Source organism: Equus asinus, chromosome 9 (genome assembly GCF_041296235.1).
Source record: "Equus asinus isolate D_3611 breed Donkey chromosome 9, EquAss-T2T_v2, whole genome shotgun sequence".
NCBI classification, from domain to species: Eukaryota; Metazoa; Chordata; class Mammalia; order Perissodactyla; family Equidae; genus Equus; species Equus asinus.
The window spans coordinates 7,211,072-7,237,194 of NC_091798.1; the positions used below are offsets into that span (position 1 = coordinate 7,211,072).

The 26,123-nt window shown below is 56.1% G+C and overlaps 3 protein-coding genes across 23 annotated transcripts; 2 read left to right on the top strand and 1 right to left on the bottom strand.

Annotated features, from left to right (window-relative positions):
- The first annotated feature begins 2,760 nt into the window (after window positions 1–2,760).
- Window positions 2,761–9,981, top strand: F12 (coagulation factor XII). Its single transcript, XM_014834942.3, has 14 exons — window positions 2,761–2,900; window positions 3,266–3,323; window positions 6,069–6,168; window positions 6,325–6,395; window positions 6,658–6,768; window positions 6,910–7,041; window positions 7,191–7,295; window positions 7,444–7,609; window positions 7,693–7,901; window positions 8,005–8,236; window positions 8,465–8,601; window positions 8,697–8,846; window positions 9,399–9,547; window positions 9,639–9,981. The coding sequence occupies exons 1-14, from the start codon at window positions 2,844–2,846 to the stop codon at window positions 9,804–9,806; spliced, it is 1,845 nt and encodes a 614-aa protein (XP_014690428.3). The 5' UTR covers window positions 2,761–2,843; the 3' UTR covers window positions 9,807–9,981.
- A 778-nt stretch (window positions 9,982–10,759) lies between these two features.
- PFN3 (profilin 3) lies at window positions 10,760–11,983 on the top strand. Its single transcript, XM_014834777.3, has one exon. The coding sequence runs from the start codon at window positions 11,253–11,255 to the stop codon at window positions 11,664–11,666; it is 414 nt and encodes a 137-aa protein (XP_014690263.1). The 5' UTR covers window positions 10,760–11,252; the 3' UTR covers window positions 11,667–11,983.
- An 883-nt stretch (window positions 11,984–12,866) lies between these two features.
- On the bottom strand, window positions 12,867–25,218 carry SLC34A1 (solute carrier family 34 member 1). 21 transcript variants are annotated; one of them, XM_070517017.1, is made up of 15 exons: window positions 25,110–25,174; window positions 24,873–24,943; window positions 23,877–24,006; window positions 23,600–23,749; window positions 23,389–23,517; window positions 23,173–23,316; window positions 22,117–22,228; window positions 21,790–21,853; window positions 21,611–21,706; window positions 17,409–17,462; window positions 16,399–16,468; window positions 15,959–16,126; window positions 14,581–14,697; window positions 14,349–14,473; window positions 12,867–13,888 (listed from the first exon to the last, which is right to left on the bottom strand). In XM_070517017.1, the coding sequence occupies exons 3-15, from the start codon at window positions 23,983–23,985 to the stop codon at window positions 13,385–13,387; spliced, it is 1,842 nt and encodes a 613-aa protein (XP_070373118.1). In that variant the 5' UTR covers window positions 23,986–24,006; window positions 24,873–24,943; window positions 25,110–25,174; the 3' UTR covers window positions 12,867–13,384. The 21 variants fall into 21 exon arrangements, with proteins under 21 accessions (XP_070373118.1, XP_070373110.1, XP_070373113.1 ...); XM_070517009.1 differs by having other exon boundaries at window positions 21,790–21,985; XM_070517012.1 differs by having other exon boundaries at window positions 21,790–21,985; window positions 23,877–23,997; window positions 25,110–25,165.
- Between the last annotated feature and the right edge of the window lie 905 nt (window positions 25,219–26,123).

Genomic DNA, 26,123 nt, shown 5'->3' on the forward strand with positions numbered 1-26,123 from the left:
TCTGGTCCATTAGGCTTCCATAGTGGGAGACGGTCATGAGGAATTACCCTTTCACCACACAGTGGGAGAGGGGTGACCCACAAATAGAAACTGGGAGACTAGAGAAAGAGGAAGGGGGAATAGATGTCGAACATCCAAATACCCACGAATGTCCATCTTTGGTCCCAATGGACTTCACACCTCATCTAACGTTCCCAACCAAGCCCCTGTGCTCACCACGTTCCTCATTTCACGTGCTGCATCCAGGCTTCTGTGAAGTTGTATTACTCACTCTGCCTGGAAGCCCTTCCCTCCTTTCCTACCTGCAAACCTCTACTCATTGTGAAGACCTGTTCCATTCACAGGGAGAGCTGGCTTCTCACCAGGAGGAAGGATCCATTGGGGGACCAGCCCCAGGCAGTGGTCTGTACTCAGGTGCGATGAAGAGCTGATGAAAGTGCTTGCACTCTAAGCAGCTCACCTATCATCTCATAGTTTTGCTTTCCTCGTGGTCTCAACAGCTGTTGCATCAACATTTTACCTTTGAAAACAATTGTTGAAAAGGAGCCCCAGCTCCTCCTGCCGTCCTTTTGCTGTGTTTCTGTCTCAGGAAGTCTTCCATGGCCTGCCTCTCTTCCAGCAGAGTTAAGAAATTGCTACATTCTGTCTTCATTTCCCACAGGTTATTTTGTATCAGTCAGGACTCCTTTCAAAGGTGATGGAAATCTACTCAAATTGGTTTTCTTGGCTCATGAAACAGGATTCTTGAGGGTACTCCCAGTGTTAGAACTCAGTTTCTCACACGCAGTCATCAGGGATCCATCTGTCTGAATCAGTCATCAAATGCTGGGTAACAAAGCACTCTGAAACTTACAGCTGAAAACAACAACAATCAATGATCATTTTTCAGTTACTAAAGTTCAAGAATTCAGGAGAACTAATGTTATATGTTAATCACATAATAAAAAAAATTCAGGAGGAGCTTAGTTGGATGCTTCTGGCTTGAGATCTCCGTGATGCTGCATGCCAGATGTCGGCTGCGGCTGCAGTATCCACTCTCAAGGTGGCTCATTCACACAGGGGTCAAATTGGTGCTGGTTGTTGGCAGGAGGTTTTACTTTCTCCCCACAAGGGCCTCTCTGCAGGGCTGCTTAAGTGCCCTCATAGCATGGCAGCTGGCTTCTCCTCTTGATCCAAGAGACCAAGGCAGAGACTACAATGCCTTTTATGACCTGGACTTGGAAGTCAAACATCATCACTTCTGCCATATTCTATTGGACACACAGAACAGCTCTGAGAAGAGACTATACAAGGGCATGAATCCCAGGAGGTGAGGATCAATGGGGACCATCTCGGAAGCTGCCTCCCCCAGCGTCCCTGCACCCTTCCTTCCCTGTTTGCTCTGCTTTTCCTACACGTAGGCTTCATTCTCAGGCAAGCCCTCCCCAAGCAGTGACAAAGATGGCCTTCAACATCTCTGGGCTTGCAGTCTTAGTGACCACAGTGGGAAGAAGGTACCTTTTTCCCAAAAGTTCTGACGAAAGTCCCAAGTCTGGCTCTGATTGGCTAAACTTGTGTATATGCTTATTCCTGGACCAATAGCTGCAGTCTAGAGATACCATGCTCTGATTGGCCAGACCTAGGCCACACCCTCAGCCCTAGAACTGAGGGTAGAGTTGGCAGCACCAAGACTGATGGTGGGGATGAAAGAGGAGTGGTTCCCAAAGGAAAAGTCAAGGCGTAGTTACTGAAGCAAGATAAATGGTTGATGACAGGAAAAACAACACATGCCCACCCCTTCTCCATCCCTTGCACTCCAGCTGCACATTTTAGCACCCCTTGGTTTAGCGTTTTTCCCATGGGATTATTTACTTTCTTGGTTCACTTTCTGTGGTAGAATTCTAAGATGGCCCCCAAGATCCCTGGTGTATGCATACCTTCTCCCTGTTACTCAATCAAACACTAATCTAGATGCTTCTGTAGGAGAATGCTGCAAATGGAATTAAGGTCCCAAATTAGTTGACCTTAAGATAGGGAAATTATCCTTGGTGGGCCTGACCTAATCGGGGGGAGGGGTCCTTAAATGGGATGGGGTTCTTCCTGGCAAAGGAGACTCAAAGTGTGAGGGAGAGTCAATGTAGCGGAGATGCTCTGTTGCTAGCTTGAAAGATGGAGGGGGCCACAAAGCAAGAATTGCAGGCAGCTTCTAGGAGTTGAGAGTGGCCGCTGGCTGACAGCCTGCAAAGAAACAAGGACCTAAGTTCTACAAACATAAGGAACTGAATTCTGCCAACGACCTAAATAACCTTGGAAATGGATCTTTCCTCAGATCATCCAGAGAACTCAGGCTTGAGGTACCCTGAGCAGAAAACCCAGTCACGCACTGCTGGACTTTCAACCCACAGATTTCCGAACTAATAAATGGTATTGTTTTAAGCTGTGAAGTTTGTGGTTAAGTTTAGACACCAATAGAAAACAAATACACTTCCCCATGGACTCAAAAAAACAAAACAAAACAAAAAAGCTGAGGTAGGGAGCTTTCTTTGGGTACTCTGAAACTCCTCATCCCCAGAAGGACCCGGAACATAAGGAAAACATAAGTCCCTCTGCCTGCCTCCAGGCCCACTGTCTGGGAAAGAGGGGGAGCCCGGCTCTTCACCATCCTGCCTCTACCCGCCAACTCCCAACTGCCCCCCTTGGTCCCTACCAAGGGACTGCTCTGCTCTGCTTTCCACAAACAGCCAATACTCCACCAGACCCAGGAGGGCAGCTCAACCAATCGCTGCTTCCCAGGCCTCAGGGACTTTGACCCATTCTATTGGTCTGGACTCCTGGACAAGCGGTTAGACCCACGAACAGACACCATGAGGGCTCTGCTGCTCCTGGGGTCCCTGCTGGTGAGCCTGGAGTTGGCACTTTCGGTGAGGGCTGTGGGAACCAGGAGGATGGTGCTGGGCTGGCCCTGGAGGTCCCTATCAAAGCCTCAGCCTCTGCCAGCGGCCTTCTGGTCCAGGTGACTGGAAGGCCTGTTTGGAGAGGCAAGGCCAGCCCATAAGGCCCAGGCAGAGAAGGGAGACAGCCAGAGCTGGTGGATATGAGGACACAGCCTGCATATCTGGGGGCGGGGGACCTTGAGGAGACAATGGGAGGAGAATGGAGGGGTGCAGGTCTCGTGAGAAAGTCTCTGCATTTCCCGGCTGTGAGAGGAAGCTGGGGACTACCATGTGATCAGGGGCAGACTATGACTTGTGGGGCAAATTCCCTGCCCTCTTCTCTCCCCGTGTAGACTCCATCTTCGAAAGCCCCCAAGAAGCATAAGCACATAGAGGAGGAGCAGATGGTGGGTAGGTAGCCTGGCGCCCCCCTCCTAAGAGACCCTGGGGCTGGAGTGAGTATGGTGGGGAGTGCACAGGTATCAGTCGCGGGCCCTTGGAGCGAGGGGAGGGATCCCGGGCACTCTTCACTCTCTGCCCGAGTTGTCTGGCTGGTATTCAGACCTGAGTGCTATGTGCCAGGTCCTGTGCCCATGGGCTCTGGGGACCCAGAGTGATAGTGAGCTGTGTGCTCCTTGAGGTCAGGGCTTGGGCTGTATCTGAGTGCCCAGTCCAGCACCTGCCAGTCTTCCTCAGTTTCCCCACCCTCCCCCCTTCTTTTCCTTTCCTTGATGTAGCTCACAGGCATCAGTCATGCCACACACAGGCCAGGGACCTCTGGACTCTGAATTCCAGCTTCACCACTTAAGTGCTGGGTGACTCTGGGCAACTGACTTGACCTCTCCAAGCATCAGTTTCCCCATGTGTAAAACCAGGCTGCTAAGAGTAAACCTCTTAGGATTGTGGAGAAGGAGAAATGAGTTGTTGATCCATGTGAGGCACTCAGCTCCCAGTCTGGTGCATGGGAAATGCTTGAAATATATTAGCATTAGATGGGGGATGTCAGTCATCTCTCCCCTCCTCAAACCCTGGCATAGCTCCCCATTGCCTTCACTCTTCCAGGTACTAAATATTTACCTGGATGGACCCTGCTCTGGTGAACCTGGCTTGCTGGGGCCAGGCCCAGCCCCTTAGCACAGCTCCACAACGGCCCTGACTGCCTCAGCCTCCTCTCACTGTCACTCCACACACAGTCACTCTGCTCTCCTCCTCTTGCCTGATCTAACCTAGGGGCCCTGTCCTTGCCTAATCATCTACTTAGGGTCCTCCTCCTGCCTGTCCATCCTGTTTGCATCTTAAAGGCCCATCTCATACCCCTCTCTCTTCACTTACTGTCCTGTCCCTGGTTTGGGCCCCAGCAAGTGCCACTGTGTCTTTAACAACAGAATAACAGCTACTGCGTATGGAGCACTTACCACGTGCCAGACTCTCTGCTTTGTTTTATGGGCATTATCTCATTTAAGCGTCACAACACTCCTCTGAAGTAGATACAGTCAACTCATCTTATGCAGGACAGTCACGTTCCATAAAGTCACCGCGAGCACTCAGTTAGCGACTATTGGAGCCCTGCTCCCAGAGGGCACACAGGGCTTGGTTTCTGTGAGCTCAGATCGCCATGGTCTCATCAACTGTCAATACCGCACCTTGTTTTATGTGTGATTCTGTTTAAAGACACCTTACTTACTATATATCGTTGATTCATTAATGTAGAACTCACGGCCAGCAGCACTGTAACTCAGGCCTCCTCGTCTGACACACGGACACTTTCCCTAAGGCCGTCACAGCCCGTTGTGGCTGGGAACACGAGGCAGCACTTTAGCACTATATTTGGGGGCCACTTTCAACAGTGAAGTTATCTGTCAAAAGCACAAATTTGGGAAAACGTGGCACCAAAGAGACCATGAAAAGGACACCTGTTGACACTAGGAGAGCTGAAACAAGAAGCAGGAGTCACCTTGTGTGACCTCAGCTGGGAATGTGCACTTCGGGCAGCTCAAGGTTTTCACCACTCTGTTCACATCCGTGAACAACAGTGAAAGCACCTTGAGTATTAGTTTGGGGATTAAAAATAAATTTCAGCAAGAAGGCAGATTTTCAAATACAGAATCTGTGAACAATGAGGCTCGGTTGTACTATTTCAAAAAAAATTATAATAGCAGGAGTTTTGTTTTTTGTGTTTTTCTTGGCAAGGAAGATTGGCTCTGAGTTAACATCTGTTGCCAATCTTCCTCTTTTTGCTTAAGGAAGATTGTCACTGAGCTAACACCGGTGCCAACCTTCCTTTATTTTATATATTGGATGCTGCCACAGCATGGCTTAATGAGTGGTGTGTTGGTCTGTCCCCAGCATCAGAACCTGCAAACCCTGGGCCATCGAAGTGCAGCGTGTGAACTTAACCACTATGCCACCAGGCCAGCCCCATAATGGCAGTATTTTTATTGTAAAGTTTAGAAATGCAAAGAAGGAAAAAGTCCTCCATAATCCACTATCTTCCAAAAAACCACTCTTACAAATTTTGAGAATGTCCTTCTAGATTTCTTTTTTATGCAAATGTAAATATGTTTGTACAAAAATAGGACCATACTTGACATGCTGTCTTTAACTTGCTTTTCTTCACTTAAAATTGTGAATACCTTTCTGTACTAATATGGATAGATCATTAAGAAATTTTTTTATTGTGATAAAATACACATAACACAAAATTCACTGTCTTAACCATTTTTAAGTGGACAACTCAGTGGTATCAAGTACATTCATAATGTGCAACTATCACCTCCATCCATCTCCAGAACTCTTTTCATCTTGCAAAACTGCAACTCCTTGACTGCACTGTTACTGTTGCCATTTTACAGATGAGGAAACTAAGGCTCAGAATGGTCAAGTGACTTCAACATTTATCAAGTATTTATTAAGTGCCTACTTCATGGCAAACACTCTTCCAGGCCCCGGAAGATTTGCCCAAGGTTACACAGATAGTGGTGGAGTCAGAAGTCCATTTCAGCTGTCTGACTCCAGAACCCAACTTCTTAAGCAGGATGCTGTCTTGCAGAAAACGGATTTTTCAAGGGTGTGTCCTTTTTCCAACCAGACCCCGAGGGGAGGTGCCTGGGCAGTGGGGCACAAGGAAAGTGATCAAGGAGTGTGTTCTCCCTGCAGTTCTCACTGTCACTGGGGAGCCCTGCTACTTCCCCTTCCAGCACCACCGGCAGCTGCACTACAAATGTACCCACAGGGGCCGGCCAGGCCCACGGCCCTGGTAAGATGACCCAGAAGAGGTTGGAGCAGGGGCCTGGGGGACATGGCCTCTGCCCATCCTTCTTCCCAAAGAACCCTCCTTGGAGAGAGGAGGCTATGATAGGGGAGGGTGGGCCAGCCCCCTGGGCAGAGCAGGAAGCCTCACCTCTTTCTGCAGGTGTGCTACCACCCCCAGCTTCGAGCAGGACCAGCGATGGGCCTACTGCCTGGAGCCCAAGAAAGTGAAAGGTGCTGCCCAGGGCCCTCTCCTGCCCCCATTAGTCTCCTGGGTGTCATCAGACCCTACACACCTGTGATTCTGGGCCCACACAGCCCATTCCTTCCCTCCGGAGGGAGAAGTTCTGGGAGGGGGTAGCTCCATTTTGCAGGTGGGTAAACTAAGGCTTGGAAACTTGGAGTATCAAGGTCACAAGACAAGCAGGTGCTAGTAGGGACTTGGCCTGTATCTGACTCAGGCTCCCCACTCTTCCTCCCACTGTGCATCTCTCAGACCACTGCAGCAAACACAGCCCCTGCCAGAAGGGAGGGACCTGCGTGAACACGCCAAGCAGCCCACACTGCATCTGTCCAGAACGCTTCACTGGGAAGCACTGCCAGAGGGGTAAGGAGGTGCTGGTGGGGGGTGGGGTGGGGGGTGACTGGGGACCAGGAGCAGCCCCCTGCCCCCCAGAGGTCTCTGGATCCCTGGAGACTTGGCATGGTCCCAGCCTCTCCTGAGACCACTGCCCCCTTTTGTCCCCAGAGAAGTGCTTCGAGCCTCAGCTTCTCCAGTTCTTCCACGAGAATGAAATATGGTACAGGCTTGGGCCAGCAGGCGTCGCCAAGTGCCAGTGCAAGGGTCCCGATGGGCACTGCAAGCCGCTGGCAAGCCAGGGTGAGTGGATCGATAGGGAACTGGCCTGGGAAGAGGGCCGAAGGTCGGGAGGAGAAGGGGGCAAGATGTCAGGGGGTGCGCCAGTGGAAAGAGGAGCTCTCCCCGGGGTCTTTGGGCCCAGGGGTGGCTCAACGTGCTCCTTCTCCCAGTCTGCCGCACCAACCCGTGCCTCAACGGGGGCCGCTGCCTAGAAGCGGAGGGCCGCCGACTGTGCCGCTGCCCGGCGGGCTACGCTGGACGCTTCTGCGACGTGGGTGAGTCAAGGTCTGCCGGGAAGCAGGAGCCCCGCCCCTATATGGGAAGGCCGTGCGGAGAGGGAGAAGCGAGAGCCGGGAAAGAACAGGAGACGGCGGCGGGAGGCCATCCCATCAGCAGGCTGCAGGGAGCCCCGTCTCTCCCCAGACACCGAGGCAAGCTGCTACCACGGCCGCGGGCTCGGCTACCGCGGGACGGCGGGTACTACGATCTCGGGCGCACGGTGTCGGCCGTGGGCCTCGGAGGCCACCTACCGGAACGTGACTGCAGAGCAAGCGCGGAACTGGGGACTGGGCGACCACGCCTTCTGCCGGTGGGCCGGGAGGGGCGTCCCCCTCCGCCCCGGGGCCCTCTGGGGCTCCTCACGCTCCAATAGCGCCCCTTCTGTGGTTACAGGAACCCGGACAATGACACCCGCCCGTGGTGCTTCGTGTGGAGCGGCGACCGACTGAGCTGGGAATATTGTCACTTGGCACAATGCCAGGCCTCAGCCCCGGCGGCACCCCAAATCCCGCGTCCGACCCAGGTCCCCTATGGGCACCAGAACCTCCCTTCACCCTCGATTTCGGCATTGCAGAAGCCTCAGCCCACGACCCCAACTCCAGGTAGTTGGGAAGGGGTGGGAAGTCCGAGCAGAGAGGGCGCAGGGCAAGCTAGATTCCAGCAGATCGTGGGGCTCCTTGTCCTCAGCCTGGGCTCCTCTCACAGGCTCGCACGCGACGCCCGAGCAGCCGAGTCATCTGCCCGGGACCGGTCTGCGCGGCTGCGGACAGCGCCTCAGGAAACGGCTGTCCTCGCTGAGCCGCATCGTCGGGGGACTGGTGGCGCTGCCCGGGGCGCACCCCTACATCGCCGCATTGTACTCCCGCCACGATTTCTGCGCCGGCAGCCTCATCGCCCCCTGCTGGGTGCTGACCGCGGCTCACTGCCTGCGGAACCTGCGAGTACCCGCCCGCCCAGCGCCCCGCTCGGGACCCTAACTCCTCTCTCCTCCGCGCCCAGCTTCCCTCGACGCCCGAACCCTTGCCCTACCTCCCCCCACGCCCCACTTTCTCCCCACTCCCCTCCAGAGCTTCCAAGGAGGAAGCTGAAACCAAGGAGAGGACTCGGGAGCCGGAGGGTCCCCCTCGACTCTGAGTGCGCTTTCTCTCTCACACCCTGCCCGCAGGCGGGCGCCGGAGGAGCTGACGGTGGTGCTCGGCCAGGACCGCTTTAACCAGAGCTGCGAGCAGTGCCAGACGCTGGCCGTGCGCGCCTACCGCCTGCATGAGGGCTTCTCGCCCACTACCTTCCAGCACGACCTGGGTGCGTGGGAGCGCCCCCTCGGGTACCTGGGGAAAGGGCGGGGAGGGCTTGAAGTCCCAGCGTCCCCCTCTCACGCTCCTCTCTGCCTGGGTTAGCTCTGGTGCGCCTGGAGGAGAGGGCGGACGGCAGTTGCGCCCTCCTGTCGCCTTTCGTTCAACCCGTGTGCCTGCCCAGCAGCGCGGCTCGCCCCGCCGAACCGAAGGCTGCGTTCTGTGAGGTGGCCGGCTGGGGCCACCAGTTCGAAGGTAGGCAGAACGGCTGGGGGCGGGAGGGAGACCTCTGGCCACCAGGATAGGCAAGAGAAGCCCGCAGCTTTGGTGCCACCTGGGACAGGTGGCTCTGACCTGGTGGGTTGTGAGGACGTCCAGGGCCCTTGTCTCTGCAGTGCGCTCCTCTAGGGCCTGGGATTTGCCTTTGGGGGTCCCCAAATCTCCTCAGGGGTACAGAGAGAATCACACTTTCTCTTGCTTCCCTCTGAGTGCTGGGCCACAAGGGCTAACTAGGATGCCGGCCACACGCTCCATCAAGCTGGTGGGCTAGTTGGGGAGTAAGGTGCTGTGACACTGGATGGGAAGTGGGGTTCCACAGCAGTCCTGCTTCTGCCCCGTCCATTCAAATCCTGGCTCCTCTCTGGCCTCAGTTTCCTTGTCTACACAACGGTGTTAATGGCAACTCCCTGCCTCTCGGGCTTGCTATGAGGGAGGCGAGAGATTAGTGGGTTTGGAAGAGTCTGGCACAGCCAGGTCCTGCGGCAAGTGGAGTCCTGAGAGTGTGAGGAAGGCCATCTCCGTTCGCAGGGGCAGAGGAATTTTCTAGCTTCCTGCAGGAGGCACAGGTGCCGCTCATCCCTCCTGAGCTCTGCTCCACTCTGGACGCGCACGGGGCCGCCTTTACCCCTGGCATGCTATGTGCTGGCTTCCTCGAGGGTGGCACCGACGCATGCCAGGTGAGGCTTTGAGCCTGCTTGCCCCTCTCTTTCCTTCCTGTCAAGTCCTGGCCCCAGGCCAAGAGCTCTGAGCCTCGTGTCCCCGACCCAGGGTGACTCCGGGGGCCCACTAGTGTGTGAGGAGGAGACTGCAGAGGGCCAGCTCATCCTGCGAGGCATCGTCAGCTGGGGCTCGGGTTGTGGCGACCGCTACAAGCCGGGTGTGTACACAGACGTGTCCAATTATCTGGGCTGGATCCGGGAGCACACCGCTTCCTGACTGCCCAGGGACTCGTCTTTCCCCCCTGGGCGATTGTGGAAGGGGAGGGTGGCTGGGGCATGATCATGGACAGCAAGGATTGTGTTCCATCCCCCCAGCGCCATCAGCCCAGAGCCAGGCATGGCGTAGGCACTCAATAAAATGCTTTTGAAAATGCTCGAGAGGCACAGATCTAAAGAGGTCTCACTGGTTAATGCCAAGACAGTAAACCGGAGAACGACTCCTCCAAAGCCCTCAGAGAGCAGGATCCATTGAAATCTTATGCAAGATTTAGAGTCACGTCCAGCTGACTGTGTGCCGAGCCTTGTGCATGGTGACTCCACAGATTCCTCACATGAAACATTCATATTTCAAGTTTATAGAGCAGCAGTTCTCAACCTGGACTGTATATGGAATCACCTGGGAGCTTTTTGAACCTGTGCCCAAGATCCATCTCAGATTAAATCACTATCTCTGGGCAAGGGGCAAGGGCAGTGGTATGCTTTAAAAACTCCCTCGGAGATTCCACGTGCAGCTGAGCTTGAGAACCATGGTGAGAAGCGCTCAAGATTGACTCGGTGGTGTGGACCCTTAGGGCTGTCTCTGTAGAAGACCCTCGCACCCTCCCCAACTTGCCTTAGAGCGTGGGCCTCAAAGTGTGGTTCCTGGATGGCGGCGGGAGCAGCAGCAGCGTGGCCAGGGGACTTGTTAGAAATGCATGTTCTCTGGCTACATCCCAGACTGCTGACCATAAACCCTGGGTTGGGGGGCCCAGCAATCTGTTTAACAGCTTTCCAGGAGATTGGGATGCTCGCCTAAGTTTAAGAACCACATTCTGGGGCGTGAATGGTTACCAGGCCCAGAGGTCTGACTGTGCAGACATGGCATCTTTCTTTTTGTTCTTAAACCCAAGCCTACTGTGCTTGATGGGCCATTTAAGTTGGGTGGGGTTGTTTTGTTTTTTTGTCTTTTATTTGTTTTTTTTGAGGAAGATTAGCCCTGAGCTAACATCTGTCAATCCTCCTCTTTTCGCTGAGGAAGACTGGCCCTGAGCTAACATCCATACCCATCTTCCTCTACTTTATATGTGGGACGCCTACCACAGCATGGCTTGCCAAGTGGTGCCATGTCCGCACCCAGGATCCGAACCGGCGCCGGGCCTGAAGCAGAACGTGCGCACTTAACCGCTGCGCCACCCCGCCGGCCCTAAGCTGGTTTGTTGAGGGTTATTTCGACGATTAATACGATTCCCTCCTTCAGTCTAACTTTAGGACTTCACCAGGTGTAAGATACAGCCCCCTCCCCCCACATACACACTCTTCAGCGTAGGTAGCCGCGGCGATCTCTCCGTGACTCAAGGTCACAATCCTGCCCCCACATACGTCATAGTGCCCCGCGTGTTCCAGGCACGCAGCGCAGCCAGACATCTCTCAGAAGTGCAAGGTGAGGGGTGCACTCTGAACTGGAATGGGCGACTGGAAAAGCTACATAAGTGCGGTGCTGCGGGACCAGCGCGTTGACGACGTGGCCATCGTGGGCCATTCGGACAATAGCTGCGTGTGGGCATCGCGGCCCGGGGGCCTGCTGGCGGCCATCTCCCCGCAGGAGGTGGGTGTGCTGATAGGGCCGGACCGGCGCACCTTCCTGAAGGCCGGCCTGAACGTGGCGGGCCGCCGCTGCTGCGTCATTCGCGATCACCTGCTGGCCGAGGGCGACGGAGTACTGGACGCACGCACCAAGGGCCTAGACGGGCGCGCCGTCTGCGTGGGCCACACTCCGCGCGCGCTCCTCGTGCTCATGGGTCGGCGGGGCGTGCACGGAGGCATGCTCAACAAGATGGTGCACGGGCTGATCCGCGGGCTGCGTGCGCAGGGCACCTAGCAGGACAGCCAGGCGGCGCCAAAATAAAGTCTGACCTGGGCGTGGCAGACATCCTCTGGTTGCGCGGCGCGTGGGGCGGGGGTTGTTGCAGATGAAAAAAACGGGTCTACTTGAAGATCTCTGCAGGGGGTTACCTTGGTGGAGGTGGGGCGGGGAGCGGGGCGGGGGCGGCTGGGATTGTGAGTCCGGAGTCTTCCCAGCCAGACTCTCCAGGCCAGAGTCTGGCATTTTGGTACCTTCTCAGGGTCCTAGGGACAGCGCAGATGAGGAAGAGTCCCAGGAAGTGGCCTTCTCAAACCCTCTGGCATCTTTTGCGACAAAACTTTCTGTACATCTGTTCAGGACAAACCATAAAGGCAATCCCTTCCCCACCCTCTCTCACCCCTCCCCAGGCTGGAGGTCAGTGTACTGCTCACCCCCTCCCCTTGGCAGGAGGAAGCAAGATCGAGAGTTGTGAGTGGATGACAGGGTGGGGCTGGGGGCTTGGACAGCAGCTCTGGGGCTCCCAGGCCCTTGCATCAACCCCCACAGAAAGAGGGGCGGGGTGGGGGGGGGGCTGATGCCCAAGACCATCACACATCACAGCTGGATCTGGGGCCCTATAGTCTTCCTGCCCCTTGGGGTACAAAGGCCTAAGAGATGTCCCTGCATTAGAGGGAGGAACTTTGCCATCCCCACCCCTTGGCCCTCCTTCTGCAGGCCTCAGCTCCAAGGGCCCCTATGGAGGAGGAGGAATTGAAAAGCTTGGGTGGGTTTAAACGAGGCCTGGTTTACTGCCCAAAGGTAGAGGACAAAGGTGGGAAGGAGTGGCTGGTCCCTGCCCCCTGTGTGCTGGGGCCCAGGGCATGGCCTCTCTTGGCTGTCTCCACCCTCCCCGTCCCTTCCCCAGTGGCCCCGACAAGCCGCCACCTATCACCTTTTTCTGGGGAACTAATCCTATCCCAGAAAGAGAGAGGGAGGGAGATAGATGAGTCTGAAGGCAGAGAGAGAGCAGTGGAGGCCAGTCTGGTGGGGTCCGGGGATGGAGGTGCAGAAAGCCCTCCTTACTCTTGCCTTGGGGGTGATCCCGGGCATCTGAATTGCGGATTAGCCTCATTAAGGCAGAGCCGGGCACATGGTTGGGGTGCGCTTGCAGGAGGTAGTGCTGCTGAACCCCAAACTGTGGTCCTCCTTCCCCCCTAGATGGAGAGCAGACAGACTTGCAAATGTACCATGAGAGTTTAATTCCTTTTGGTTGTCAGGCAGTGTTGGGGAGGGGTTGTAATGGTGCTGCAGGAAACCTGGTGAGGATGAGGAGGATGGTATCATGGAGGAAGGAAGGTGGCAGGGAGGGGTGAGAATTCAGCCAGTGACTCAGGCACCCACATCTGTGCTCAAGCAAACAGCAGCAGGTCACCGACTCAGCCCCACCCTCCTCCCGCCCAGCCAGCACAGGCCTCCAAACACAGGTGCAAAGGACTCGAAATCATACCAGGTACCCTGCAGCCTGCACACAACCCCCCTCAGGTGCATCACTACACAGGTGCAGGCTGACACAGGCTCACCCAAACGTGCCCACATGTGCACACACACCAACTCTCAGTCACACAAGCCCAGACCTCTGAGGACCTGCACAAGGACAGGCAGAGGCCCAGAGTGCAGACACACACCTTAGCCCTTCCAGCCCAGGCACCAGGCGCAGGCCCTTCCCTGACCCAGGCGGCAGTCTGGGCCACATACTACAGGCGGGTGGCATTGTGTCGGGCAGGCAGTGCAAGGCAGGGGGAGGGCGTGGTGGGGGGCAGCTCCTCCACGAAGACCCTGGCAGGCAGCTGGGGTGAGCGGGGCTCGGGCCTGGCACAGCACAAGGTGGCGCGGGTGATGAGGTGGTCCAGGGGCTGCAAGGAGTGCATCCAGCGGGGCAGGAAGTCCCACGTCTGCAACCACTTGGGCAGGCGCCCAGGGCTGCGACTCTGAAGCATGCTGACAAGCACCACGAAGGCCAGCAGGGCCCCAAATGGTGCGCCCACACCTACCATGGCCTGCCAGCCTGCCATGGAGATGCCAAACACCAGTGAGGGCAGCAGCAGGAAGCACAGGAGGAGGTAGAGGACGGCGAACCAGCGGTACTTGGCGGTGCGTTTGCCCAGCGCCTTGGCCATGTGGATGGGCAGGCGCGTGCAGGGCACTGGGTACCACAGCAGGATGCCCGAGATGTTGAAGAAGAAGTGGCAGAGGGCAATCTGCAGGGGAGAGAGCGGAGGGGCCGAGTTGGGCTCGGGCCCCAGTTCCTGTGCCCGGTGTGGGGGATAGATAATAGGGGTCCAGCCCGGTCTCGGTGACCTGGCCCCAGCCTCTGGCTTGTCAGTTACTCCTTTGCTCCTAGAACAGCAACTCCTTTGCCATCTGCTGCCCTTGCTTCTCCTTGATCCCCCAGACTGGGCCAGGGGGCTGATAGCACCCCTTCCTCAGAGTGCGAATCCCCCTCACTATTGCTTATTGGTGTTTCTCGGAGTAATGTCTCCCTGTTAGATGCTAAGGTTTGAGGGAGGCACCAGGTCTGCTTTGCCGTATGGTTTCCACGGAGCTTGGCAGGGTGGGTGCCCCCCAGTAAGCAGTTGAAATCTGTCACATGTTGTCCCCACCCTGGGTCAGGTGCCACGCCCCTGTCCTGCCTCTGGAGAGGCTGTTCTCCTGGCCCACCTGGAAGGCGCTGGACAGCTTTTCCCGGGGGCTGGCCAGTGCAGCCAGGATGGCCGTGGTGGTGGTGCCGATGTTGGAGCCCAGCGTGAGGGGGTAGGCCCGCTCAATGCTGATCACACCCAGGCCTGGGGGTCAGAGGAGGAGGATATGGTCTCCCTAGCTCCCCGCTTCAGCCCTTTCCCTGCCAGCCTCTCCCTGCCCCATCCCACCCTGCCTAGGCACGAGCACTCACCGATGAGCGGGGTGATGGCTGAGGTGAACACAGAACTGCTCTGGACGACGAAGGTCATGCCGGCACCCACCACCATGGCAAAGTAGCCAGTGGCCCAGGTGAAGGGGGCAGGGAAGTCTGCGAGGAAACCCCGTCCCGGTAGGGTCAGTGGGAGGGCATTGGGAACGGAGTGAAGACCTTCCTTGGGGAGGAGGTGTTGGATGCCAGCTTCCAAGTGGGACCTTGTCAGTCCCCTGCTCAGCTGCTGTGACTTCTACTGGCCTTCTCTGACATTGGATTAAGAACCTTCTCAGCCTGGTTCCATCATGCTTTTGGTCAGGCTGTTCTCTCTGCCCGGGATATCCTCTTCACTCCTAAATGTTCACCCTCAGGGCTCAGCGTGGGAATCACTGCCTCTGGGAAGCCCTCCGGGAAGCCCTTCCAGCCCCCAGCCCTCAGGCAGATTTTGTTTCTCCCTCCTCCAAGCTCTCTTGGATCCATGGATGCCCTTATTCCAGCATTTGTCACATGCAGCCTCTGCCCATGCCAGGCAGTGTCCCAAAAACTCAAAATTAGACTTAAAATGAAAATCAAATGGTGTCACTCCCCCCACAACCCCCCAAGTGCCCCCATTATGAAGTCCAGGCTCTGAGCACTGCCCATGCGCCCCATGATCTGCTCTGCCCCTCTCACCTCGCTGACTGCTCTCTGCCTCTCTCCACCTGCTAGCTGAGCTCCCGCCACACTGCTGGCCACCTTTCTGTGCCACAGACCTGCTCAGCTGGGTCCTGCCCTGGAGCCTTTGCACTGTCCCTTCCATCCAAGATGCTCTTCAGCCTTATCTTGACTACTCCTCATTTAGGTCTCTGTTCAAATGTCACCTCTGCACAGAGGCCGCTGAGTGCCCATCGAAAGCAGCCTTTTGCATACCCCATTTGCCATTTTGGCTTTCTCATTGGCAGTTTCCTCTCTATCTGAATTTATACCCTCTTGATCATTGGTTTTCATTGTCCATCTCCCACTCTGAGCTGTGAGCCCCCTGAGGGCAGGGACCATCTCTCTGTGGCTCACTTCTGTATCTCTGGCATTCCACTGAGCTTGGCACACAGTAGGGGCTTAATGACTGTTTGTTGATGGAATCAAACAATGGCCTCTGAGATTCTCTTCAGAGCCCTCTGCTAGAATGGAACCACAGCCAAAGGAGCCACAGATGCCCAGCGGTCAGCACCTTAGGGGCCTCAGAAATCACCCAGTCCAAGCTCTTCTTTGTTCACATGGGGAAACCGAGGCTCGGAGATGGCAGGGCTTTACCCAGATCACACAGCAAGGCAGTAGCAGGACTTAGTGAGATCTGGAAGGGCCCATCTTGGTGCCTACCCACCCACTGCTCAGGGCTCACCGGTGTTGATAACCTTCTGAATGACCTTGGCCACCTGGCCCTTGAGGAGAGAGTTGAGCATCTTGACGAGGAGGATGAGGCAGGCGCATAGGAGCACCAGGGAGCCAGCCATCAGGATGAGCCCCACAGCCAGGTCAGGCAGCCCTGTGTCCACGAAGACGTGGTTGCCTGCGGGGCAGAGGGGTGTCAAGCTGCTGACAGCTGACCCCCTACCTCGGCCCCAGCCCCCGACCTTTGCCACCTCCTTGAGCTTGGAGCCTAAGGTCCCACCTCAGGCTCCTTCAGCCTCAACAGCAGACCTGAACCAAGCCCAGGAGCTGAGCTGGTTGGCAACTGTCCTTCCTGGGGCTGGAAGCAGAAGTGGCCAGGTAGGGAATGGCCTTGCCTCTGCCGGGCTCTGCCCCTGCCATGCCGGACATCCCCACGCTGCAGGCACTCACATTTCTCCATGGTGGCATTTCTGAGGGTCGGGCTGGTGTTGACCTCTGCCCTGGGAATAGTGGTGGGAGCCTAGATTAAGAGGAGAGTGCTTTAGAGAATTTAGGAAAATGTAGCCTGGGGCTGGGGGTGAGATGGGGGTTAGGGAGAGATGTGGGCTGGCGGGATGGAAGTGGACTTCCTCACTCCGTGCCCTTGGACAGTTCACTTGCCTTCTATGAGCCCATTTCTTCTGAGGAAGAAACAGGGATGAAAACCCCTGCCACACGAGAATCTGCCCGTGGTCGGCCCTGAATATTCTGCCCCCTCAGCCCACTCATCTGGCTCCCACAGGGGCCTAAGGGCCTCTTGATCCGGTGGCTTCTTGTCCTTGTTTTCTTCCAACTCTCCTTGGCGTTGGATACTGCTGACCTCGGCCCTCTCCTGAAAACTCTCTCTCCCCCATATTTTCTTACCAGTCTGTCTCGGCGCCCTCATCTTCCCCAGCATCCTTGCCCCATCCTCTTCCCTGAGGCACCTAGCCCACACTCCATTTTCCTCTTGCTCAGTTCCTTGTCCAGAGGGGGGCAGGGGCAGGGCACCACCAGTGGGCAGAGGGTCCACACCCCACATCTCTTCCCTCCCCCACCTCATGTCAGCAAAGTGAGAGGGTCTCCTGGGGAGGCCCCCCAGTTCAGAGGGCCTGGGGTCAGGCAGGCAGCCTAAGTTAGGGGCTCAGGCCGAGTGTAGAAGTGGTGGGGAGTGCGTACTGGGCCTAAGGGGGCAGCACTACTCAGCTTCAGGCCGCTGTCACCATCCAGGGACACAGCCCAGCATGGGCAAGTGGCCCAATTCTATAAGAGAAATCACAACTCTGAAGTTTTAGATAAACTCTCCCAATCTGTAAATGTTGGCAACCACTTTAAGACATTCTTTACAACTCTGTGAAGGCCAATCTGGCCTGGGGACCACTAATTTGTAGTTTTCTTAGGTTAAGGAGTTATTTTTTTAAATGCAACCTGGGGCTCCTTACCTTTCCCGCAGGATCCCAGCAAACATCCAGCAGTGAGAGGGGAAGTGAACTGGGCTTGGTTGGAGAGAAGCCGTCTCACAAAAGGGGGACTGAGCCCCAGAAAAGGGCAGTTACTCCCAGGGCCCCAGGCAAAATATAAGAGCCACAGCTTCTCCCTGTTCCCCACATTCTGCCTCTTCTGGGAGCTGATATGGCACTCTGTACCCCCGGCGCTCCACGTCCCACACCCCTCTGACCTTAGGAAGGGTACTGGCACTTCGATGTTTACAGCTCCTTTAGGTTTTATTCTAAACTACATGTCACTTAAAAATAGGTGATGGAGATAAGAATTATTCCTGGCGCCTGGCTGTAAATCCAGGTTTATTTTAGTGGCATGTTTTCCCTTGAGTGGGGCAACATGCTAGTCTGTGTTCCCAGCTGGCCACACCAGGGCCTCGGGACACCCTCAAGCCCAGGCCAGAATCACAGGCCAAGAAACCAGGAGAAGGTGGTCTTGGGTGGGCTCGACTGGCAAAGCTGGCTGGGAAAGCAGTGGTGAGTGCTGCGCAGGTCAGGCAGAGCCAAGTGCTTGCTGAGTTCGGATCCTGCTTCTTATACCAACTGCTTTGGGGAAATTGTGCCACCACTCTGAGCCTGTTTCCTCTAAAGCAGGATAAAAAAAGCTGTTGTAAAGCTCACAGGAGAAAGTGTGTGTGAAGTGCTCACCGCGTGGCTTAGCTCCCGACAAGCCTTCAGGAAACTGTGCCTCCTAATAAGGATTAGACCCCCCCCCCCTCCCTGGGCCCACCTGGGATCACACTGTGTGTGTGATTGACTTCCCAGGTCAGGATCAACGGCTCCTGCAGGCATGCCTGAGAACCGTGGGCCTGCTGGGGAGGAGTGTGCTGGACCTTCCTAGGGTCCCCAGCCTGGAACTCTGGGAGACAGATGGCCCCCTGAGATGAGTGGATGCCTGACCAGCCTGAGCCCCACTGACCTACTCTGGGCTGGGCCAGGGTCTCTTGGGGGAGGGGTCTGCGAGACCTGGAGAGGCTGGAGGAGGGTAGGAGCTTTGCTGGGGTCCCACTCAGGGCTGGAAGTGTCAGGGCAGGGCCAGGCTGAGGACTAAGACCTCTGGGGTTTTGGAAACGACCTTCCTGCCTGGGGTTGTGTGGCCCTGGCTGAGCCCACAGGGGGAGTCCAGAGACTGTAAATGCAAGAGAGGAGTGTGGAGGCAGCAGGGGGAGAGAGGGTGTCACTGTCCAGCCAGGCTGGGTGGGGGACGCCGAGGGCAGGGCGCAGGCACTGGGCTTCCTTGCCAGCAGAGGGGGAAGGTGGAAGCTCCAGCCTAGACAAAGAGTTGAGGGACCCAGGGTCTGGGGTATACCCCCAGGATGTGCCCATAGCTCCTGGGCCTGGGGGCAAGATGGGGGCGGAGCGGGACGTGGTGGGGCTGCTGAACTCTGTGGGAAGAACAGAATGAATGAGCCTCAGACAGCCTTGGGCTCAAATCCTTGCTGAGCCACTCAGCTGTGTGACACTGGGCCAAACATAACCTCTCTGGGCCTCAATTTCCTCCTCTGCAGTGTGAGATCCATAATGGGGCCCACTTCTCCCCAGGGGCTAGTTGTAAGGAATCTTAGAAAAGAGTTGGGATTTGAGTGCCTGCAGAGCCACCCCAAATTAAGGACGCACTGGGAACTGAAGGAGATGATTAAGCTCACAGAGGAATGTCGGGTTTCAGGAATCCTTCCCTGGGGAGAGACACAAGGCATGTGGGCAGCAGTAGTCTCCCCTCAGAAGGGGAGCACAGCGGTCTTTGTTTTTCTGGAAGCAGCAGGAAATCGCTGTGCCCGCAGCGCCATCTGGTGGCTTGGAGGAGAACGCCCCAGAGCAGCACCTACCACCCCCAAGCCGTCTCCAGGTGACTGTAGTCAGCCTTCAGGCCTAATGGGCAGAGCAGGAGATGGACACGTATGGTGGGACCCCAGACTGGTGTCTGAAAGGGGCATCAAGATGGAGATTCAGGAGCCCAGGCTCCAGATTCCACCATGATTTTCAGCCTACTTCAATCTCATGGACTTGGGCAAGTCTCTCTGAGCCTCAGTTTCCTCATCTGTAAAATGGGGATGTGATAATCCCTGCTTCCCAGGCTGCAAGTCCTCAAAAGATGCTCGTTCCAACCAGGCAGGCATGGGTGACAATCCACAGTGTGACCACACAAGCAGGGAATTCCCAGCACATGATCAGAGCATCGAGAAGTGTTGGGACACTAAAACTGCCTCTGGTTTTTCTTTTGCTGAGGAAAACCTCAGCCTCCCAGTCTTTCCTTGGTGACCTGGTTCCCTGGAGACTGGTTTGGGTGAGGTCGGGGCCAGCTTGGTGAAAGGTTGGAAGGGAGCACACAGAAACTCAGGGACTAAAGCAAAAACTCAAGTCTTTGATGAGCACGTCCCCGTGGGGCCCATCCAGAGAGAGGGGAGGCCAGGGAGCTCGGATCCCACCCCCCAGCTACTCTCCAGGCCAAGGAAATCTGCCAGACACTACTCTTAAAGGCAGGGTCTCTGGGGAAGATGGGACGAGCAAGCAGTGCTCAGGTGAGGGGCGGCTGGAGCCGTGAGGACAGCCCCAGCCGGGAACTTGGGCGGTTACTGCATGTTGCTGAGCCTCAGGTTCCTCTTGCAGAAAGCGGGATACTCCTGTCTGCCTCACCCACTGGGCGGCGGCGTGGGAGGATCCCCTCCGCAGAGGGCATGTGGCAAGGGGAGACTTGAGGCAGCTGCAGGTGGCAGCGGGGTTCAGAGGAGCCGAGGAACGCCGCCGTGGCCGAGGAGCTCCATGCCAGGTCTTGTTTTTCCTGCAGATCACAGTGTGTGATTTCTCTCTCTTCCAGGTCTTGCTATGAAGTAGAGAGGATTTTGACTGTTCAGAGAGCTCAGAGAGTGCCCAGAGAGCTCCTGAGAAGGTGACGATATGTTAGAGAGGTCACAAAGCCAGCATAGCAGCCACCTTTATGGGCTTTTTGATGTCAAACTGCCTTGAACACTCACAAGGGCTGAGCCAGAGCTGTGCGCCACTCAGATGCAAAGGAACCTTGCAGAGCGGGTTGAATTGATCTTCTCTGTTCACGCCGGGATAAAGGTCCAGTAACATCAAGTAGCAAGTGGAGATGATGAGGGGGAAAGGTGTGGGCTCTGGGTCTCCTTACATCTTGTTCTAAATGGAGTTTTTTCTTGTATGTAATAATTAAGGGAAGCAGATACTGTGGATTATGGCTTTGATGAAGCATTTTCCTTTCTATGGCTGAGTGAGAAAATGTGTCAGTTGCCTGCTTCCTTATTAGCCTAGTGTAATGGCTGGTCCACAAGTGTCCAACTGGTCCAAACAGATCTTCATTCCGGGCAGTAGAAGCCAGGAAGCAGCAGAAACAGTGCAGAAGGACAAGAGGACACATGCCTGTGGCAGTCTCTGGGCGAGGAGCCCTGATGTCAGCACAGTGGCTGCTGTGCCTCCAGGGAGGTCTCCACAGGGCCCGCTGGTCCTGCTCCTGGGCCGGTTTCCTGTTCGTCGTACGTTCGTAGGCATCCGATAACTCTCTCTCCACCCCTCCCCACATTACCTGGGCCCCAAAACATGGCAGAGCTGAGTCACCTTCCCCACACTACCCTAGTGGGGAAGAGAGAGCCCTAGACTTCGAGGCCTGTGCTCGGGGCCCTGAAATGGCGAGACAAGCTCTGGCAAGTTTGTTAGCCTCTCAGAGCCTGTTTCTCTACCTGTGAAACCAGACGGTTGAGCCAGACCAGTGACTCTCAAACTTGAGTGTCGGACAGACCTGGAGGGTTTGCTGAAAGGCAGGCTGCTGGGCCCCATCCCCAGAGATTTTTTCTGATTTAGTAGGTCCAGGGAAGGGCCCAATACTTCGCATCCCTAACAGGCTCCCGGATGGTATGGGTGCTTCTGGTCCACACTTTGAGAACCGCTGGGCTAGATCGGTCACATGCCAACTCTAATTGATGGGTAATGGCTGCCTAAAGTTGTGGGAGGACTTGGCAGTGTCTGCCGTCGACACAGTGTCACAGTAAAAGTGCCACATACTTGCACTCTCTAGGCTAAATGATCTCTAGGGTCCATATGGAGCATTTTGAACAGAAATGACACTAACAACTAACAGTCAGCTCTCTAAAGACAAAGTCGTCTCACCTGGTGCCAGACCTGGAACTTACCTCTGAGCGGTCTGGGTGGCACCAGATCCGGATGAGACTGCGGTTCCTCAGGGACTCGTCCCCGGTGGCGATGCTGGTAATCACAGACTTGTCCAGCTGTGAGCAAGATGTGGGTGGGAGGAGTGAGGGTGGGGCCTTACTATCCTCCAGCCCCCACCCCATGCCAGCCCTGCCCCCACCTGGATGATGAGTTTAGTGAAGGGCTCCGTGATGATTTTGAGCAGGTCGGGGGCATCCCGGCCGCTGTGGATGTTGAAGGAGGCCACCACGAGTCGTGTGACGTGGTGCAAGTACCCAGTGGCAGCCTCCAGCGGCAGCAGGACCAGAACTGACAGCCAGTTAAAGCAGTCATGCACCGTGGCCCCTGCGAAGGCCCTGAGCAGGGAGGCCACGTTGCAAGGCATGCCGGAGCCAGCGGAGCCAGGAGGAGCTTGCACTGGGGCTCCTGGCATCTGGGAGCACCCTCCCCCGACAAGCACAGCCCCCTCACCACTCTACCCGCTTACCGCCGGAAGTCAGTCCTGTCCCCTGCCTGCATCAGGGCCACGATGGTGTTGGTGACGGAGGTGCCAATGTTGGAGCCCATGATGATGGGGATGGCAGAGCTCACCTCTAGCACTGGTAGAAGAGGGGACCCCTTAACTAACTGGGTGAGGGCTATCCAGCTCCTGCCCCCACAACACCTCCTGCCAGACCCACTACGGCGGGTATTCCTGCTATGCTGCTGACTCCACCCAGCCTCGGTGTCACAGGGACATGCTGGGCACATGCTGTGTGTTTACCTATGTGCATGCATGTGAACGGATGCATGTATGCGGGGGTGTGTGTGGGTGCATGTATATGAGGGAACATGTCCTGTATGCAGATGTGTTTCTGTGCTTGTGTGTGCACATGTGTACGTGAGTGTGGTGGTCAGTTTTATGTGTCAGTGCAGTTAGGCTATAGTCCCCAGTTATTCAATCCCACACTCATCTAGGTGTTGCTGTGAAGGAATTTGCAGGTGTCATAATCGGTGATGGTAAGTAAAGGAGATTAATCTCGATATTCTGGGTGGGCATCATCCAGTGAGATGAAAGACCTTGTAAGCAAAATGGAGGCTCTCTGAGGAAGAAGAAATCCTGCCTGTGCACTGCAGCTTCGGCTTCTGCCAGGAGCTCCGGCTTGCCCTTCCCCACAGATTTTGTATTTGCCCAGCCAGCCTCAGAATCACATAAGCCAATTCCTTGCAATAAATCATATATATCTCTCTCTCCCACAGGTCCTGTTTCTCTATTTCTCTGGTTCTGCTTCCCCGACTGATGGAATGAGTGACTGCATGGCGATGTGGAGGTGAGCCTGCCTGGGGCTATGCTCCCCAATACTGAGGAGTACTACCCTTCTTGGCTCCTGGGGTACCCCCTAGCTGAGACTCCTGGCCATACTTTGGAGGAGTATACTTTGCCCTCAGCCCCTTGTCCCCACTCCTGCCCCCTGTGCCCCAGCCCTGACACGCCACCCCAGACCCCCATCCAACACACCCAGCCGCCCCATGCTCTTTCCCTGGCCCTGGCAGGCCAACTCACAGCCAGAGGAGACCATGCTGACAATGATGGACGTGGAGGTGCTGGAGCTCTGCACTAGCACAGTCACCAGGATCCCCACTACCAGCCCCGCCACTGGGTTGGACAGGATGGCATTGTCCTTGAAGATGTCCCCAGCCACCTTCCCTGGGGAGCATGAACCAGCGTTCTCTGAGGCCCTTCAGAAATCCTTCCCCGACCCCCCAACCCAGGTCCTACCTCCAGCCAGCTGGAAGGCTGAGCTGAGCACATCCAGGGAACAGACGAAGAGGTAGAGGAAAGTGAGCATCAGCAGCACCTTGAGGAGCGCCATGCCAACCCGACGCAGCTTCTGGGCCAACCCGGGCTCTAGAGATGGGCCAGTCTTGAGCACAGTGGCCAGAGGCTGGGCCAGTGATGCCCATGCCCCTGCCCCCAATCCCAGGCCCACCTGGCTGCTGCTCCTCCTCCAGGGCCAGCTTGGCAGGCAGTGGTTCATGGTGCTCCAGAACCTCTCCGTAGGGGCAGCTGTGCTCGGCAAGGGCCACGGGGCCCAGGCTGGGGAAGGCATAGGTGGAGGTCCCTGGGATCCTGTGCAGGACTGGGGAGGGAGGCTGGTCAGGAGTTCCCAGAGGCCCCAGGGCCCAGGGAGGGTGGAAGGGCAGAGGCCTTCCCCAGGATGTGGGCAACCGTGGGCAAGCAGGGTCCGGGGTGGGAGCAGCACTCACCCTGTGGGCTGGGCACGTAGGCAAAGGCTGGCCCATGCATCACGTGCCCCCCACGGACTGGGAGTGGGGAGACCGCCGGGCTCCCCAGCCTCTCTCCGTAGGACATCATCCTGGGCACACACTGTGGGGCCTGCACGTCAGGGGGCCGCAGCAACACTGAATGACAACTGCTGTGTCCTGGAAACGCACACTCACCCACCCCACTTCCACACATCACATACATAAACACCCATGGTGTGTAATCCCAAACACACGCCCAGCAAAGCACACCTCCACCCCCACTGAGAGATTCACACTCAGGTGCTCATCATTCATTCATTCAGCAAGTATTTATTGAGCATCTGCTCTATCCCAGGTGCAGAGCTAGATGTTGGCATACAGTGATGACTAAATCCAGATGCAGCTCCTGCTCCTGGGAGGTTCAGAGTCTAGTGAGGGGACAGATGTCAAATGAAATAATCCCTCAAATAGATGGAAAATGGCAAGGGGGACAAGTGTTCTAATGACAGATACGGTGCCACCAAAGTGCCCCATGGCAGAGGTGGGCTCTTGAGGGAGGGAAGAAATGGTCATGCAGATGGAGAGGGGAGCGGCCAGGAAACGTGGTGGTAGCAGAGGCTGTGGTGTGGCTGGGGCTGTGCTGGGCAGGCGTTTCGTCCACCCTGAGAGCAGTGAAGAGCCCTGGACACCTGTTCTCTTGTGGAACCAGCTGGGCACACACTCAGAGGAGAGTCCACTGGCCTGGATCCTAAGTTCCTGGGTTCCCCCCACAAATGAACTTATTTCCCCGTCCACCCCCCACTCCCAGCAATAAAGAAATACTGACAGCCTTTCTTCCATGAATGGGGCTCACACTGGGACTGGTTTAGGTAAGGAGGGCCTCCCACCCTGTCCCCAGGTCTGGGAAGACCCCGGATTGCTTTAGGCCCCCCTGAACTGCCCCAGGAGTTCTTGGCTGTTGGGATGGGAGTGCCCCAGTCTGCTTCAGCACCCTACCCCTAGCCCAGCATCGTTCCAAGGGTCCTTGGCTGTTGGGATGAGGGCTGTGCAGAGCTGAATTCCAAGCCCTGGAAGAACATGAGTCCTTTTTACTTTGGAGGAGTGAGCCAGGCTGGGCTGGGGCTGAGATGTTACAGGGGGCACTGCTGGGACAGAAGTGAGGGGGTTGGGGTGATGGGCTTTTTCTTACTAAGAGTTGGGGATGGGACTGGAACGAGGGGGCCCTAGGCTCACCTTGGGGTTCTGTGTTTCAGCTCCTGCTCAGCTGCTCAGGGAAGTCCCAGGGGCCTGAGGAGGAGCTGGGACCCTCCTCTTTATACCCTCGGGTCGAGGGCAAAGTCCCTAGAACCCTAGCTGCCCTCCCTCTGTTCCTCGATTAACCTCACCACTGAGATTCCTCCCAGTTAATTGCTAATCGTCAGCCCTGCAGAGGGAATCTGTGGTCAGGCTCTCCTCACCCCCACAGAGACACTCAGCCTGAACCACAGCCCAGACCCAGTGAGGACACAGACACATCCTCTGCCCCTAGGCAGAGACCTGATGCCACTCAGGCACCTTGTTTCCAGGGTCCCCAAAGAAATTCCATGGCTCCAGCCCCTTCCTCTCATTCTTGGCCTGACAGGACTCCCCAGAGAGTGGCCCAAATGTCTTGTGGCCTTGCCATGCATTGGAGTGTCTGTGGGTCTTTCTGTGTCTCTTGGGGGGCATTGGAAGAGAGGGAATGTGTGATGGAAGAAGCACTAGGAGACAAAACTGGAGAGAGTGCATAGTGTTGGATCATGGAGGGTCTCCGATGCCCGACCACAGTTCTCGGATGTGAGTCTAAGAGAATGTGGAGCCCCTGGCCAGACCAGGAAGGGCCTGGTCTGCATTTTAGAATAGCCCCTGTGGTGGGGGGTGGTTGGGATGTGTCACAGGGAGCGAGTCTGAAAGCAGAGAGACCAATTAAGAGGCTGATGAGATAGTCCAGGTGAGAGATGATGAGGTCTGAATCAAGGTGGGAACAGACAGGATGGAGAGGAGAGGATGCATCCCAGGGATGCTTTGGGCAGTAGAATTGGCAGGAGAGAGAGGAAGTATGTGACAATTAGTTCTGGATCAGGAAGCTGATGGTGATATGAGGTCTGTTGCAGAATTCCTGAAACCCAGAGAGGGGTCTTAGGAAGCCTTTGAAATCTTATTTCCCTTTCACAGGACTATGGAACCTGAATTGAGGCCTAGATTCACAGAGAGATGGGAAGGGAGCTT

What these genes read in the sequence shown, in the direction of transcription:
- PFN3 (XM_014834777.3), top strand. Translation starts at nt 11,253, where the DNA reads ATGGGCGACTGGAAAAGCTACATAAGTGCGGTGCTGCGGGACCAGCGC.
- SLC34A1 (XM_070517011.1), bottom strand. Translation starts at nt 23,985, where the DNA reads ATGATGTCCTACGGAGAGAGGCTGGGGAGCCCGGCGGTCTCCCCACTC. An exon ending in CAGCATGGTCTCCTCTGGCT is followed by an intron (nt 22,229 to 23,172) that starts GTGAGTTGGCCT and finishes CTCTTCTACCAG; the next exon opens with TGCTAGAGGTGAGCTCTGCC. An exon ending in AGCTGTCCAGCGCCTTCCAG is followed by an intron (nt 13,889 to 14,348) that starts GTGGGCCAGGAG and finishes TCTCCCCTGCAG; the next exon opens with ATTGCCCTCTGCCACTTCTT.
- F12 (XM_014834942.3), top strand. Translation starts at nt 2,844, where the DNA reads ATGAGGGCTCTGCTGCTCCTGGGGTCCCTGCTGGTGAGCCTGGAGTTG. An exon ending in AGAGGAGGAGCAGATGGTGG is followed by an intron (nt 3,324 to 6,068) that starts GTAGGTAGCCTG and finishes TTCTCCCTGCAG; the next exon opens with TTCTCACTGTCACTGGGGAG. An exon ending in CAAGCCGCTGGCAAGCCAGG is followed by an intron (nt 7,042 to 7,190) that starts GTGAGTGGATCG and finishes TCCTTCTCCCAG; the next exon opens with TCTGCCGCACCAACCCGTGC.